Source organism: Cherax quadricarinatus, chromosome 57, assembly GCF_038502225.1.
Source record: "Cherax quadricarinatus isolate ZL_2023a chromosome 57, ASM3850222v1, whole genome shotgun sequence".
NCBI classification, from domain to species: Eukaryota; Metazoa; Arthropoda; class Malacostraca; order Decapoda; family Parastacidae; genus Cherax; species Cherax quadricarinatus.
The window spans coordinates 1,924,056-1,942,566 of NC_091348.1; the positions used below are offsets into that span (position 1 = coordinate 1,924,056).

Sequence of the window (18,511 nt, forward strand, 5' to 3'; positions counted from 1 at the left end):
ATGATTGAAGTGTGTAAATGGAAAACAGGAATTAATAAAGGGGATATAAATAGTGTGCTAAAAATATGTTACATAGACAGGACTCAAAGCAGTGGTTTTAAATTGCAAAAATTCAGATTCAGGAAGGATATAGGAAAGCACAGGTTTGGCAGTAGAGTTGTGGATGAGTGGAACAAACTTTCGCGTGCCGTCATAGAAGTTAAGACGTTGTGTAGTTTTAAAAATTGGTTGGATAAATACATGAGTGGGTGTGGGTGGGTGTAAGTTGGACCTGACTAGCTTGTTCTACTAGGCCAGATGCCGTGCTCCTCCTTTAACCCTTTGACTGTTTCAGTCATTATATATACGTTTTACGCGCCACGGTTTCTGACTTACTTAAACGCGTAAATTCTAGCGGCTTCAAATCAAGCAGGAGAAAGCTGGTAGGCCTACATGTGAGAGAACGGGTCTGTGTGGTCAGTGTGCACCACATAAAAAAAATCCTGCAGCACGCAGTGCATAATGAGAAAAAAAATGACCGTTTTTTTTGGATTAAAACGCCGACTTTGAGGTGTATTTTTGTATAGTATTTATCATTGTATTCTCATTTTCATGGTCTCGCATGATAAAATGGAAAACATATTACAGAAATAGAGATGATTTTGATTACTTTCTCGATGAAAATGACCTTGAAATTTAGCTCAAAGTAGTGGAAATGTTCGATTTTTATCAATGTTCAAGAGTAAGCATATCACACCGCACGTCCAATACATGTCAACTGGGGAGTCGTATATTCTTTCACTAGCGCACTGATATTATTTATACCATTTTTACAATAATGCAGTAGTCTGAATAACTAAATTTTGTATTGTTTGTATGAATAAAAAATCAAAATAGAAAGCAATAGTAATATAAGAGGGGCCTAGAGACATGACTAATGAACAGAGGATATGTTATTTTAGTTCCAAGAATGTCTACATTGTTTATTCTGGACCCTATTTTGAAATTGGCATCTTTTTTAATTTGCATGAAATTGGCCAAATTGCCAATTTCTGACCACTTTGTTGGGTAGTTCATATCGGTAAATGGGCAGTTTCTTGTACTCAGCTTATAGAAAAAATGGAGTTCTAAGGAAATAGCTATGAGTTTGGTCAACTGGATCAATGTAACTGGTCAAAAACAGGGCTCAAAGTCGGTGAAATCGCCAATGCGTATATGTCGCCGAGACTGCTAACTTTGCAGGAGCGTAATTCCATGAGTTTTCAACCAAATTTCATACTTTTGGTGTCATTACCATCGGGAAAAGATTCTCTGTCATTTCGTAAGATTTTTTTTTTTTTTTTTTTTTTTTAAATATTTGCAACATAGAATGACAGTTTCAGAAAGGGGCTTGCGACAGTCAAAGGGTTAAGTGACATGTCTGACCTGACTAGGTTAAGGCATTGGCTTGAGCTGGTGGGAGAATTGGACCTGCCTCGAATGAGCCAGTAGGCCTGTTCCTTCTTTCTTATGTTATGTTCTTTCACCCAGACTCTCAACTTTGCGCCTGCGTAATTCCATAAATTTTCCGTCAAACTTTAGATGTTTGGTGTCATTATCTTTAGAAAAAGATTCTCTCCCATTTCAGGAAATATTTTTTTTTTTAAATCTCAACATTGTCAGCACTTATAACCCTTTTCCTGTCCATGTCACTGACATTAATATTGCTCCCAGTGTCCACTTTGTAAAAACAGATTACTTTTTTTTTTTGAAATGGTAGGAAGTCATTTTCTGCAGGGAATGTCACCAAAAGTACAAAATTTGATGGAAAACTTAAGGACTTGCACAGATGCAAAGTTAGCAGTCTGAGCGCAATTTATGTATCGGTGATTTTGCCTACCTTAAGTCCTATTTTAAGTCAATTCCACTAGTTATTTTGCTAGTGTGCCTTCTGTTCTATTGATTGAGCACAAGACTGTCAATTCATCTATTACAACTATCCTATAAAGTTGGTAATTTGGCCAGTTTTACACAAATTTTAAAAGTAAAGAGCAAAATAAACAATGTAGACATTCCTGGCACTAAAATAACATTTCCCATGTTCATTTATCACAGCTTCAGGCTTCACCTTCTATTTTAAATTCAAAATCATTCAAAAATAGAAGATTTACTCATTTCCCCAATAATATAATATTACCAGGAATGATTGGTCATTGTTTATGGCATCCCAGTAATTGTTAAATTAGACACATGTGCAACTCTTGGGTATCTTTATTGAGGAAACGTTTCGCCACACAGTGGCTTCATCAGTCCATACGAAGGATAAACTTGAAGAACAGGAGGAGAATGAGGTAATTAGTCCCTCAGCCTTGAGTCAATGTGGTCAGTCCATCAATCTTGAATAGAATACGGCATAGGAGCGGAGAAGCAGCTTATAAACCGTATGGCAGGAGAGGTGCAGCAGTCATAGGTGGTGTCACATTTGTCCAATGTGGAAGTAGGTCGTGCCCAAGCGAAGAATTCCCAAGTATTAAGATCCCAAGAAGTTGCAGTGTCTGACAGTATTGTGGATTTTGAACCATTCATCTACAATCCCAATAATTGAATCAGACTTTTTAAAAATACATAAAACAGACTTGGGGTGTAAGAGGGCCTTACCCATCTCAAGAAAATTGGTAAAGATTGAATATTTCTTCCACTCTGAGCCCAATTTCAACTTCCATCTCTATTTCATTAGTACGTCTTCTATTCTATCAACTGATACCACAAAACAGCCAATAAAACTATAAAAGCCATCCACAAAAACACGTTAAATTTGCAATTTTAAACCTAACACGTGGTCAGAGTTTTGCTTTTCCCATCGTGCAACATGTGGGACAGGTTTTTTTTATGTTGTACACATTCACTGCACAAACCCACTTTCTCATTTCTAGGCCAAAATTTACCACTAAAGGCTTACCTGAGTGAGCTGAGCTCATGATGTAGAGCTGTGTGAGGGACCCCGACCTCAGTGACACAATTCTGCATGATAGCCACTGAAAAGGTTAATTGCAAAGGCCGTAACAATGAATGGGTTAAAACCCATTGCCCGTTTAATCAGTTATAAGAACATTTTTCCATGACAGTAACAATAATGGACAATTTTTAGATTTAACAAACTTAGTTAAGTTGAAAAATAAATTTACCCAGTGGACTTAAACACTAATAGATAATTCTGAATATAATGGACTTTGCCCATTGTTTCTTAATGATGTGCAGTTGAAAAAGGGTGAATTGGGGTCTATTAAATCGAGGTTTTACTGTGCATATTAGTAAAAAATTGCACTCACCAATTCCTGTTGTCCTTATCCTCTTGTAAGTAAAGTGGTACCTCGAGTTACAAACTTAATTCATTCCAGAAGACTGTTCGAGTGCTGATACCGAATGAATTTGTTCCCATAAGGAATAATGTAAATTAGAATAGTCCATTTCAGACCCCCAAAAATACATTTACAAACGCACTTACATAATTGTTTGAGTTGGGAGCTGTTCAAAACTCAAGGTACCACTGTATATGTACAGCATGTAAATAATGTGTTAGGTAAGGTTATGAGGTAAAATATTGTCATTAAACAATAACATTACTTACAAGATATTATATGTTAGAATTTGTCATTGCCACATAGCACTAGGTATTCCTACTGCTGGTCTCATTCATGAAAAAAAAAAAAGAGCCAGGAAAACTTTTAGAGGTATTTGTGGGTAAAAGTTTGTGACCATGATTCTTAATATTATTTGGGCACAGTGGACAATCATAATTAGCATGGTTTATGTACCTGAAAATTGTGCTGCTAGTGATTTCTATGAATTATGGACTGAAAAACATATGGGAAAAATAAGGTTACATTTTTTAAGACCTCCAAGAGGGCTGTAACAATTTTTTGTTTTCTCATAAAAAACTTTTTTTCTTACATAACATTATTGATGATGATTCTTTGTGAAATACTTGAACTCTAATGAGGTTCAGACATTTGAAAGTTGGATCAAACCATCGTCATAAGTTTCTTTCTCCTATGTACAAGTTATTTGTGTATTCTAATATCAGTCCTGACCTGAAGTGCTTCCTTGATAGATGTAACAGAACCCATAGGCATGATACCAAACACAAAAATCATTATGACATACCTGTGTTTGGTTTAATCTTTGTAGAAACTAAATGTGCATAGAAAGACCCAAAATCTGGAATTCCCTACCAGAAATCTCCAGAGCCCCTCTATCTGCCAGCAGCTTCAAAACTACTATAAAAAAAAAAAACTTTCTTTCCCTAATATATCCTAACAACAATTAAATATGACAAAAGTGTTAAAAAATGTGTTAAATATGTTAAACAATTCTCTCAACCACCAACATGTGAAAAAGTATATATTCTTATTACCTTTAATTATAATCCAACCTTAACTAATAACTGTTTGCTTATTTTTTCTTGTAATTCATAAATTTGTTGTCTGTATACCCTTAAGTATACCATGTATAGTAAAAGAACATCTGGAAATGCAGTGTCTCTGTCTTTCTCTCTTATCTCTATATGAACCAACTGTAAATAAATTTCTTACTGTCAGTGAAGACAAATCATTGATTTAAAATACAGTAAACTCCCCATTTAATGTACTTAAGAAATATGGAACAAAGTTCACTGGGTCAATAGATTTAGAAACAATGGACAAAGTCCTCTGGTCACAGAATTTTTAATTTTGACAATTTCAGCAAAACAATCTTTTCTCTATCCACCGCAATTGCCATTACTGACCACCCACTTACCCCAATAATTCCACTAAATGGAGGGTTTACTGTATGCTTACATAGTTGTTATCATACTTTTAATACTTACTTCTTGCCTCAACAGCTCTCTGCTTGTACTCTGCAATGTTTATGAGATTTGCCATCAAGGTGCAGCCAAGGAACCTTTTACTCTTCAGCTGCCACTTCACGAATGAAATAGCTCAAATAACACAGGTAGTAAAATTTTTTAACAAGATTACGCAAGTAAACAGGACAAACATTTAATTGAAACCTCTTTCCAAATTTCTTTGTTTGAATTTAGTAAATCACTTTAGATGTAGCAATCTGTTGGAATACTGTTTTTCTTTTGACACTTGTCTTCTGTTATACTCTGCTGTATGCCAGCTAGGCTTTAGAGCACCAGTCTGCAGCCATCATGGGTCTTTTGGCACTCTTCTTCTCCTTGAGAAGCAGCCTGTCTTCTTATTTTTTATCATATACTTATAATCATTGTATCTTATATTGAAAAGCTTGTCCAGTATCACTGAGAACCTCTGCTTATTTTTCTCCTGGGTCTGATTCTGTCTTTTCAATCCTTTCTTGAGTTTTCAAGGAGAATAGGGTTCTGCTTGAGCATTCTCTTGATACTCTGCTCCTTCTTTATGGAAAGAAGGTCTGTCACCTTAATAGAAAGGGTCTTTCTGATGGCAACGGTGCATAAATCATTCAATTTCATCAGTCCTTTTCCCATCTTGAAGTAGTGGCAATACTGTACCTCTACAGGGCTGTCCTCCAGGCTGAAAAGTTGGGGTTTAGATAACTTGTCAGTGGTGAACCTACTAGGCTGAATGAGTTGGTTCAACAATTACTTCTGCTGTAGATATGGCTCTCCATAGAAAAAAATGAAACTGAATTGTACAACCCATAAATGTTGACTAATCTCATTGAAGCTTAAGATGGAAAGGTTCCTTCACCATTGGAAAGAGTTGAATTATGAGCACCAGAAAAAAGTTCACCTTGCTTTGGGGCCACCTTTCTTGTGATATGTGACTTAGGGATAAATGACTTAGGGATAAATGCAGTTGTGTAAGACTTGTGGTCCATGCACTTGTGTTAGACTGGTGATCCATGTGATTGTGTAACACTGATGATCCATGCATTTGTGTAAGATTGGTGATTCATGCACTTGTGTAAGACTGGTGATCCATGCACTCATGTAAAACTGGTGATAAATGCACTTGTGTAAGACTGGCGATCTATTCACTTGTGATCCATGCACTTGTGTAAGACTAGTGATCCATGCACTTGTGCAAGACTGGTGATCCATGCACTTGTGTAAGACTGATGATCCGTGCACTTGTGTAAGACTGATAATCCATGTACTTGCATAAAACTGGTGATCCATGAACTTGTGTAAAACTGGTGATCCATGCACATGTGTAAGGCTGGTGATCCATTTACTTGTGTAAGACTAGTGATCCATGCAGTCTTGCATGCCTTGGGTATCTGCAGGCTTTGTATATCGGGTAAAACAAGTGGGACGTGCACCTTTGACCATCCCAAAAATTGTCGCACCCATATGACAACAGGAGGGTGCAACTCCCCTTCCTGTAACTTATTTCACCCCAAAATGTGTTGCTCATCACTCCATGAAAGCAAATGCCAGGCACATCATCTTAAGGGACAAGAACACACAGACCAGCCAGACTATGGGAAACAAAAGAGGGGAGCCATAACCTCTCCAGGGAAAGAGGTTTTTTAGTGCCAGGAAGGAAAAAAGATTGGCAAGAAATGACAGACATTGTACACCAAGTGAAAACACTTCTAGAGCAGAGGCACAGTCATTGGCCTCCACTCCAGAACAACAGATATTAGAGCCGGCAAATAAAACCCCCCTAAATTCCATCAATATAACAGCATTTGTCTTTGCAAACATACAGGGTCTAAAGCCATCAACAAACAACAAAATTCCTTGCATCAAGGGACTGCTCATGGAGTCAAATGCAATGTTTGCAGCTTTCACAGAGACCCACATAAAGGATCATTTTGACAACAAAATACGGATCCCAGGTTATAACCTATTCAGATGCGACAGACCAAACAGGCAACAAGGGAAGGGTTGGCTTGTACGTCACAGAGCTGCTCATTTGCTCAGAACTGCTAAACACCTCAAATGATGTAGTTGAAGTTTTGTCAGTAAAGATTGAAAACCAAAACCTTGTAATTGTGATTGTGTTCAAGCCTCCAGATGCAACTTCCCAGAAGCTCTGGGAACAGCTTCGAAAATTGACCACTGTCTGGAAAGTATCCCAACTCCTGCCCCAAACATCTTCCTACTGGGAGATTTCAACTTCAGACATATAAAATGGCAGAGTGTAGCAAATAATATTTTAGCAGAGATCAGCTCAGGAGGCAGCTCAGAGGAAAATTCACACACACACGAACTATTAAATCTCTGCACCAAATTTACCTTAAACCAGCAAATATTAGAACCTACAAGACTAGAAAATACGCTGGACCTCATCTTCACTAACAACAACAATCACAGCATAATAGAGGTACAGACATGTATGCACAGGGCTCCTGACCAGCAAAATGTGATCAGTCAGACCACTACCCTACCTTTCTCATAACTAACCTAGGTAAATTGCCCCAAGACACTACTAAAGTTACCTTCAGACTACATAATGAGACAGCTGTAAATAACTTTATAGCAGCTGTGAATAATGTCGACTGGCATAATGAGCTTGAAACATATACAGATACGAATGAATGTATTAATAATTTTATAGAAAAACCCACTACCTCTATAACAAGCATTGCCCTAAAAAAAACTAAACAGCTCACAGCGAAGAGACTGAATAGTCCCTGGCTAACACCCAGCATCTTCAAATCCATTAACACAAAGCACCAATATGAAAAACAGTACAGAATGGGTCAAATAAATAGAGACCAGTCTAAACGTTACTTGTCAGCCCTTACCAGCCTGATAAGAAGGTCTAAAAAATTGTATTTTGAAAAGAGATTACATAACATCAAAGGTAATATGAAAAAGACCTGGAAAGCCCTATCTGAAATTCTACGAACTAAAAAGATATCAAAAACAAAGCAATCAAATTAACAAAATCAAACGAACCCCTACTCCCACCAACTGAAACAGCAAACAGACTCAATGTTTTCTTCTCCACCATAGGAAAGAATCTAGCAAGCAAAATCCCATGCTCAGACACCCGTCCATCAGACTACCTTACGGGCATCTACCCGAATGCACTATTCCTTGCACCAACCACCCCAAAAGAAGTCTCACTCATCATCAACACCCTTAAAAACAAGGCAGGAGACATAAACAACTTGCCAACTTTTATGTACAAAAAAGCTTCACAAGTACTGTCACCAATTATTGCAACACTCTTTAACAAATCCATTGAATCCTCCACCTTCCCAGCAATTCTAAAAATAGCGAGGGTCACCCCGATCCACAAAGGTGATCAAGCCAACTTGAATAACTATAGGCCAATATCTAACTTACCACTGCTCTCTAAAATCTTTGAAAAATTAATTCTTAGACGGATCTATTCCTACCTCGTCTCAAACAACATACTAAACCCCTGTCAGTTTCGATTCAGGAATAATAAAAGCACAAGTGATGCTATACACATGCTAGAACTAATATGTACCGCTCTCGAGAAGAAAGAAGTCCCACTGGGAATTTTCATTGATTTACATAATACAGTCGACCATGAATTGCTGCACACTAAATTAACACACTATTGCATAAGAGGCCACTCCCTCAACTACCTAAAGTCATACTTTAGTAACAGAAGTCAATATGTGTATGCAAATGGTGCAAACTCTTCCACACAACCAATCACAGTAGGAGTCCCACAGGGAAGTGTCCTTGGACCACTCCTCTTTCTCATCTACATCAATGACCTACCAAATGAATCACAGCTACTCAAACCAATACTATTTGCAGATGACACTACATCCGTCTTCTCCCACCCAAACCCAGTCATACTTGCCAACACTGTCAATGCTGAATTGCAGAAAATATCTACCTGGATGATGACTAATAAACATACTCTAAATACTGACAAAACCTATTTCATTCAGTTTGAAACCAGAGCTGCAAATGTTCCACTTAACATAACACTAAATGGAGCACCCATTGCAAGACTCACAGAAGGAAAATTCCTAGGAATCCACCTTGACAGTAGCCTCAGATTCCAGACACATACACAACAAATTTCCAAGAAAATCTCTAAGACAGTAGGCATACTATCAAAGATACTGTACTGTGTTCCACAGTCAGCTCTCCTTGCGCTGTATCATTCACTCATCTACCCTTATCTCACGTACGGAATTTGTGCATGGGGATCAACAACATTAAATCACCTAAAACCACTAATAACCCAACAAAAGGCTGCAATCAGAATGATAAATTCCCACTCCCGACAGCATATATATTCAAAAGTTTAAATCTGCTCACCATAAAGAACATCCATACTTATTCATGTTTATCTGGAGTTTATCTGGAGAGAGTTCCGGGGGTCAACGCCCCCGCGGCCCGGTCTGTGACCAGGCCTCCTTAGGTCAGTGTCCCAGGATGCGACCCACACCAGTCGACTAACACCCAGGTACCCATTTTACTGATGGGGAACATAGACAACAGGTGGAAAGAAACACGTCCAATGTTTCTACTCTGGCTGGGAATCGAACCCAGGCCCTCACCGTGTGAAGCGAGAGCGTTAACCACCAGGCCACCAGAGCCCTACTACATACATACAAAAATACACACAAACATAAACCCTCCACTCAAACTTCTTCTCATCAACCTTGACAGGACACATGACCATAACATAAGACACAGATCTCTTTTTGATGTACCCCATGTCCATATCACACTGTGTAAAAACTCTATGCACATAAAGGGCCCCAAAATTTGGAATTCATTACCAGTAAATAATAAAGTAACTCAGTCTGAAAATCAGTTTAAGATTATTCTAAAAAAACCACTTACTCACCCTAGACTAAATAATCAGTACTCAATACAGTGGATCCCCGGTTAACGATATTTTTTCACTCCAGAAGTATGTTCAGGTGCCAGTACTGACCGAATTTGTTCCCATAAGGAATATTGTGAAGTAGATTAGTCCATTTCAGACCCCCAAACATACACGTACACACGCACTTACATAAATACACTTACATAATTGGTCGCATTCGGAGGTGATCGTTATGCGGGGGTCCACTGTACAGTGGACCCCTGCATACCGTACGCATCGCATACCGTACAATCCGCATACCGGACGCTTTGATCGCAAAAATTTTGCCTCGCATACCGCCCAAAAACCCGCTCACCGCCCTTCGTCCGAGACGAATCCAATGTGCGGCCTGAGCCACGCTCACATGTTCCGCCGGTGGCATTGTTTACCAGCCAGCCTCCGCGGTAACATCCAAGCATACAATCGGAACATTTTGTATTATTACAGTGTTTTTGGTGATTTTTTCTGGAAAATAAGTGACCATGGGCCCCAAGAAAGCTTCTAGTGCCAACCCTACAGCAATAAGGGTGAGAATTACTATAGAGATGAAGAAAAAGATCATTGATAAGTATGAAAGTGGAGTGCGTGTCTCCGAGCTGGCCAGGTTGTATAATACAGTGGACCCCGGGTTAACGATTTTAATCCGTGCAAGAGGGGTAATTGTTATGCGAAATAATCGTTATGTGAATGAATTTTCCCCATAAGAAATAATGGAAATAAAATTAATCCGTGCAAGACACCCAAAAGTATGAAAAAAAAAATTTTACCACATGAAATATACATTTTCCCACACACAAAGAGAAGGATACATGCACAATAGTAGAGTAGTACATGCACAGTATATATTGTGCATGTACTAGTCTACTAAATGAAGAATAAATGACACTTACCTTTATTGAAGATGCAGCAATGACTGATGAGACACTGTGTCCTGGGAGTGCCTTTTCCTCCTGAGTACTGTAGGTCCTGTTTGGCATTTTCTTCCAGAACAGGCCTTATCACACTGTGTATGCCACTACGATTCTTAAATCTCTCAAACCAACCTTTGCTGGCTTTAAATTCACCAATATGAGCACTAGTTCCAGGCATTTTTCCCTGTTCACCTGGGTGTTAGTCGACTTGTGTGGGTTGCATCCTGGGAGACAAGATTAAGGACCCCAATGGAAATAAGTTAGACAGTCTTCGATGACACTGACTTTTTTGGGTTATCCTGGGTGGCAAATCCTCTGGGGTTAATTGTTTCTTGGTATTCTCAATAAGCCACACCAACAACGGTGCTACAGCAGCAGCAGCAGCTGACAGTGCAGCAGCAGCAGCAGCTGTACCACCAATAGTAGCGATGGTTGATTGGGGTTTATTATACAACCTGGCCAGCTCGGAGACATGCACTCCACTTTCATACTTATCAATGATCTTTTTCTTCATCTCTATTGTAATTCTCACCCTTATTGCTGTAGGGTTGGCACTAGAAGCTTTCTTGGGGCCCATGGTCACTTATTTTCCAGAAAAAGCACCGAAAACACTGTAATAATATGAAATATTCCGATTGTATGCTTGGATGTTACCGCGGAGGCTGGCTGGTAAACAATGCCACCGGCGGAACATGTGAGCGTGGCTCAGGCCGCACATTGGACGCGTCTCGGACGAAAATCGGTAAGCGGGTTTTTAAGCGGTATGTGAGGCAAAATTTTTGCAATTAAAGTAAGCGGTATGCGAAATAATCGCTATGTGATGCCATCGTTATGCGGGGGTCCACTGTAAACCCCAATCAACCATCGCTACTATTGGTGGTACAGCTGCTGCTGCTGCTGCTGCTGTACCACCGTCAGCTGCTGCTGCACTGTCAGCTGCTGCTGCTGCTGTTGTACCACCGTCAGCTGCTGCTGCTGCTGTAGCATCGTCTGCTGCTGCTGTAGCATCGTCTGCTGCTGCTGTAGCATCGTCTGCTGCTGCTGTAGCATCGTCTGCTGCTGCTGTAGCATCGTCAGCTGCTGCTGCATGTCTGTGCTGCAGCATCAGCTGCTGTACTCAGTTGCTGCTGCTGTTGTACCACCGTCAGCTGCTGCTGCTGTAGCATCGTCTGCTGCTGCTGTAGCATCGTCTGCTGCTGCTGTAGCATCGTCTGCTGCTGCTGTAGCATCGTCTGTTGCTGCTGTAGCATCGTCTGTTGCTGCTGTAGCATCGTCTGTTGCTGCTGTAGCATCGTCTGTTGCTGCTGTAGCATCGTCTGTTGCTGCTGTAGCATCGTCTGTTGCTGCTGTAGCATCGTCTGCTGCTGCTGTAGCATCGTCTGTTGCTGCTGTAGCATCGTCTGCTGCTGCTGTAGCATCGTCTGTTGCTGCTGTAGCATCGTCTGTTGCTGCTGTACCACCGTCAGCTGCTGCTGCTGCTGTAGCACCGTTGTTGGTGTGGCTTATTGAGAATACCAAGAAACAATTAACCCCAGAGGATTTGCCACCCAGGATAACCCAAAAAAGTCAGTGTCATCGAAGACTGTCTAACTTATTTCCAAGATGCAACCCACACCAGTCGACTAACACCCAGGTGAACAGGGAAAAACGCCTGGAACTAGTGCTCATATTGGTGAATTTAAAGCCAGCAAAGGTTGGTTTGAGAGATTTAAGAATCGCTGTTGCTGGATCAGTCAGCTGTTGCTAGATCAGTCAGCTGTTGCTGGATCAGTCAGCTGTTGCTGGACCAGTCAGCTGTTGCTGGATCAGTCAGCTGTTGCTGGACCAGTCAGCTGTTGCTGGATCAGTCAGCTGTTGCTGGACCAGTCAGCTGTTGCTGGATCAGTCAGCTGTTGCTGGACCAGTCAGCTGTTACTGGATCAGTCAGCTGTTGCTGGACCAGTCAGCTGCTGCTGCACCACGGTCAGCTGCTGTTGCACCATCAGCTGTCTCTGAACATGACTCGTCCTGAACCTGTCCCGAACCTGTCCGTCCAGCCTGAGCGCCTGCCTTGCCGTCATTGTTTACAAGCCAGGGTGGCCGGTTGTATGCATACATTCGATACATTTTGTATTATTCCATTATTTATAGTGCTTGTAACTGCTAAGTAAGCCACCATGGGCCCAAAGAAAGCTTCTAGTGCCAACCCTGTGGTAAAAAGGGTGATAAATACTATCGTACCACAGTCAGCTGCTGCTGCACCACAGCTGCTGCTGCACCACAGCTGCAGCTGCACCCAGCTGCTGCAGCACCATGGTCAGCTGCACCACAGCTGTTGTTGTTGCTGCACCACCATCAGCTGTATTACTCAAAGATGTGGAGAGAGTGTTGTTGGTGTGGCTTAACGTGAAACAATTACCGAGAAACAATTAACCCCGGAGGGTTAGCCACCCAGGATAACCCAAGAAAGTCAGTGCATCATCGAGGACTCGAACTTATTTCCATTGGGGTCCTTAATCTTGTCTCCCAGGATGCAACCCACACCAGTCGACTAACACCCAGGTGAACAGGGAAAAATGTCTGGAACTAGTGCTCATATTGGTGAATTTAAAGCCAGCAAAGGTTGGTTTGAGAGATTTAAGAATCGTAGTGGCATACACAGTGTGATAAGGCCGGTTCTGGAAGAAAATGCCAAACAGGACCTACAGTACTCAGGAGGAAAAGGCACTCCCAGGACACAGTGTCTCATCAGTCATTGCTGCATCTTCAATAAAGGTAAGTGTCATTTATTCTTCATTTAGTAGAGTAGTACATGCACAATATATATTGTGCATGTACTACTCTACTATTGTGCATGTATCCTTCTCTTTGTGTGTAGGAAAATGTATATTTCATGTGGTAAAAAAATTTTTTTCATACTTTTGGGTGTCTTGCACGGATTAATTTGATTTCCATTATTTCTTATGGGGAAAATTCATTCGCATACCGAACATTTCGCATAACAACCAGCCCTCTTGCACGGATTAAGGTCGCTATGCGGGGGTCCACTGTATTTAACTTTACCAATAAATCTCCCAATTACTTAAATCTTAAAACTTCAAGACTACATATAGTAAATTACTCATCTTGTTATGTTGTACATTGTAATGCTACAAATTTGTACAACTATAATGCTTCATAATTGAAATGTTCAAATTTCATTGTTTAACCCTTTGACTGTCACAAGCCCCCTTTCTGAAACTGTCATTCTATGTTGCAAAATTTAAAAAAAAAAAAAAAAATTATGAAATGATAGAGCATCTTTTCCCAATGGTAATGACACCAAAAGTACGAAATTTGGTCGAAAACTCATGGAATTATGCTTACACAAAGTTAGTGGTCTTGGCGACATGTGCACATTGGCGATTTTGCCGACTTTGAGCCCTGTTTTTGGCCTATATCATTGTTCCAGTTCACCAAACTCATAGCTATTTCTTTAGAACTCCATTTTTCTATCAGTTGAGTATAATAAACTGCCCATTTACCGATTTGAACTACCCAGTAAAGTGGTCAGAAATTGGCAATTTGGCCAATTTCACGCAAATTAAAAAAGATGCCAATTTCAAATAGGGTCCAGAATAAACAATGTAAACATTTTTGGCACTAAACTAACATATCCTCTGTTCATTAGTCATTAGGCCCCTCTTATATTACTATTGCTTTCTATTTTTTACTTTTTATTCATACAAAAAATGCAAAATTTACTGTTATGCAGACTACTGCATTATTGTAAAAATGATATAAATAATATCAGTGCACTAGTGAAAGAATATTAGACTCCCCAGTTGATGTGTATTGGACGTGTGGTGTGATTTGCTTACTTCTGAACACTGGTAAAAATCGAACATTTCTGCTACTTTGAGCTCAATTTCAAGGTCGTTTTCATCGTGAAACTAATCAAAATCATCTCTATTTCTGTAAAATGTTTTCCATTTTATCACCTGAGATCATGAAAACGAGAATACAACAATAAATACTATACGAAAATACACCTCAAAGTCTGCGTTTTAATCCAAACAAACGGTCTTTTTTTTTTCTCATTACGCAGTGCGTGCTGCAGGATTTTTTTTATGTGGTGCACACTGACCACACAGACCCTTTCTCTCACATGTGGGTCTACCAGCTTTCTCCTGCTTGATTTGAAGCCCCTAGAATTTATGCGTATTAACACGTCCGAAACACTGGCTCGTAAGACGTATATATACGACCAAAACAGTCAAAGGGTTAAAATACTCAATTGTACTTCGTATTGTAAATTGTTTACTGTAATTTTTACCACTGAACCTATCATTGCTTAGTTAATTTCAAGTTAACTTTAAGCCTGCCCATAATGCTCTGCATACAAGGTGCTTGTGGCATGTACACCCAACTACTATATTTCCTTGTACAACTATGTATCATGTCAAAATGAACTATTATCTTATATTTTCATAAAATTCAACTTCAGTAACAAAAACATACAGTGGGAACAAGTCAACCATGTCCTAAATGAAACAAGATGGGAAGATATCCTAAACAACATGGATCTGAACCTTTGCCTAAAAAAAAAAACTGTGGTTTTGAGATCTGCTCAAGGTACATTCCATTAAGAAAAAGAAAGAGAAGATGTAAACTAGAAAGAGAGAGATGCTCCCTATACAGAGGAAGGTGAAGAGCCACAGAGCTGCTGAGAGGGGCCTAAATGTTTGAAATATAAAGGGAGGCACTGGCCGATTGCAAATATCGAACTTAAGCTGACGGAATCTTACAGGAGACAAGAATCGCAGGTAGAACTAAAAATCATAAAAGAAATTGAAAAAAAAAATACTTCTCTTTTGCCAACTCTAAGGGAAAAACAGCATCTAGTATTGGGCCTCTGCTTAGGTGAGATGGGACATACACAGATGACAGCCAAGAAATGAATGAGACACTAAAGTCCCAATATGACCGACTCGGTGTTCAGCAAGCCGCTGCCCAGACTATGGGTCGACAATCCATATGAATTCTTTATGAACGAGACCAAAGATTTGGTCATATCAAAAACCTCAGATATTATCCTAACACCACAAGACTGACAAAGCAATAAATGACATGCCCATGCACTCTGCCCCAGGCCCAGACTCGTGGAACTCTGTGCTCATCAAGAACAGCAAGAAGTCCCTGTCAAGTGTCATCAGCATTCTGTGGAGAGGGAGCATGGACATGGGTCATCCCACACTCACTGAAAACAACAGACATAGCCCCACTCTACAAAGGTGGCAGTAAAGCAATTGCAAAGAACTATAGAGCGATAGCTCTAACATCCCATATCATAAAAATCTTTGAAAGGGTTCTAAGAAGCAAGATCCCAACATAGGTTTAGAGCAGGTCGCTCCTGCCTGTCCCAGCTACTGGACCATGATGACAAGGTCCTGGACGCTGTAGAGGATAAGAGGATAAAGAAAATACAGATGCAGGAGGCCCTCCACATTAGCGAGGGTTAGGGGATCAAGAACCTTGGGAGTGTTGAAAATTCGCGAATGTTTGGTGCACAAATATATGTAGGATTTCTTGTGCAAATATATTGTAGGGAAATACAATAATAGCATTTACTTAGCTTAACAATACTGCTTCCTTAGCCTGTTGAACTACGTACAATCATAAAACAATGAAAACACGTGAAATCCGGGCGGCTGGGCATTTGCGAATGTTTGATGCTCGTGAAAGTGGAACTCGCGAATGTGGAGGGCCTCCTGTATACACCGACTTTGCAAAAGCCTTCAACAAGTGTGACCATGGTGTAATAGCGCACAAAATGTGTGATAAAGGAATAACAGGAAAAGTTGGTAGATGGATCTGTAACTTCCTGACAAATAGAACACAAAGAGTAATAGTAAACACAGTAAAGTCCAAGGTAGCTATGGTGAAAAGCTCTGTTCCACAAGGCACAGTACTCGCTCCCATCCTATTCCTCATCCTCATATCTGGCATACAGAGATGTAAGGTATAGCTCCATGTCTTCTTTTGCGGATGACACCCAAATTGCCATGACAGTGACCTCCATCGAAGACACCGCAAGATTCCAAGCGGATATCGACCAAATCTTCAAATGAGCCACTCAAAACAATATGAAGTTCAATGAAGAGAAATTTCAACTACTCAGATATGAAAAACTTGAGGAAATTAAAACTGTATCAGGGTATTCAACAAATTCTAACCATACAATAGAGAGAAAAAGTAATGTGAAGGGCTTGGGAGTGATAATGTCAGAGGATCTCACCTTCAAAGATCACAACAATATATCTATTGCATCTGCTAGGAAATTGGATAATGAGAACCTTCAAATTCAGGAATGCCAAGCCCATGATGGCTCTCTTCAGATTGCTTGTTCTCTCTAGGCTGAAATACTGCGGTACACTAATTGCCCCCTTCAAGGCAGGTGAAATTGCTAACCTGGAAAGTGTACAAAGAACTTTCACGGCACATATAAATGCGATAAGGAACTTAAATTACTGGAAACGGCTGAAATCCCTTGATTTGTATTCCCTGGAATGCAGGCGAGAGAGATGCATGATAATATACACTTTGAAAATCCTAGAGGGATTAGTACCAAACTTGCACATGAAAACCACTCCCTAATAACAATAATAATAATAATAGTTTATTTTATGATACATGATTGTACAAAGGAATATAATACAGTGGACCCCTGAGTTTCGTGATTAATCCATTCCAGAGACTCTGCTGAAGGACGAAATTGCCGAATGACGTAACCATTTTCCCCAAAAGAAATAATGGAAATAAAATTAATCCGTTCCAGACACCCAAAAATATTAAAAACAAATTTTTTTTCAAATTAAATAAAGATTTACATACAGAAAACAATGAGAAATCAAGTATGTACATATATAAAATAATAATAACATTACGCTTACCTTTACTGAAGACTCCTGGGTGGATGGAAGATGGGAGGAGGGTGCACTATTGTTTGGAAGGAGAATCCCCTTCCACAAAGACTTCAGATACCAAGTCCTTATATGGGGTTCCTTCCCTTCTTTGTTTTTTAATGCCACTAGGAACAACTTGAGAGTCACTGGACCCCTGTTGCACAAAACATCTGTCCAGAGAGCTCTGTTTCTGGCGTTTCTTTAAAATTTCCCTAAAATGGGACACAACATTGCCGTTGTACATGTTGCCAACACAACCTGGGTGAAGTTCATCCATAAATGTTTGCACTTCAGTCCACTTTGCACAAATGTCCTTAATCTTTGAAGAAGGCACCTTCCTCCTCTGAAGCAATTTCCTGAGCTGTGGTTTGTTGCTGTTGCAGATGAAGGTCTTGCAGCTCTGTAGTGGTTAGCTCTTCATCATGGTCCTCCACCAATTCTTCCACATCCTCCAAACTCACATCCAACCCCATGGAATTCCCCAGTGACACAGTACTTCCCACAACTGGCATATGCTCCTCAGGGTCAGCCCCAAACCCTTCAAAATCCTTCTCTTGTACACATTCTGGCCACAGTTTTCTCCGAGCAGAATTCGAAGTCCTGCAAGCCTTACCTATAAGGTTTATGCAATGGAGGATATTGAAGTAATCTTTCCAGAACTCTCTTAGGGTCAATTCAGTGTCTGAGGTCACTTCAAAGCACTTTTGAAATACTGCTTTGGTGTATAGTTTTTTGAAGTTTGAAATGACCTGCTAATCCATGGGCTGGAGGAGAGGAGTTGTGTTAGGGGGCAAGAACTTTCACTTTGATGAAGCAAAACTCCTCCACCATTTGCTCTTCCAAGTCTGGAGGATGAGCAGGAGCATTGTCCATGACCAGGGCCAAACACATCATGGAGCCAGTCTAGGAAAATGTC

The 18,511-nt window shown here is 40.1% G+C and overlaps 1 protein-coding gene across 9 annotated transcripts in view; it reads left to right on the forward strand.

The window, feature by feature from the left end:
* Window positions 1–18,511, forward strand: part of Mpc1 (mitochondrial pyruvate carrier) — a 248,397-nt gene that overhangs the window by 153,112 nt on the left and 76,774 nt on the right. For all 9 annotated transcript variants that reach the window (XR_011393584.1, XR_011393583.1, XR_011393586.1 and 6 more), the window contains one exon: window positions 4,841–4,950. Coding sequence is in view for 5 of the 9 variants with exons in the window: in XM_070097285.1 (XP_069953386.1) it covers window positions 4,841–4,950 (110 nt within the window). In the remaining 4 variants the exon portion in view is untranslated. The remainder of the gene's footprint in view (window positions 1–4,840; window positions 4,951–18,511) is intronic.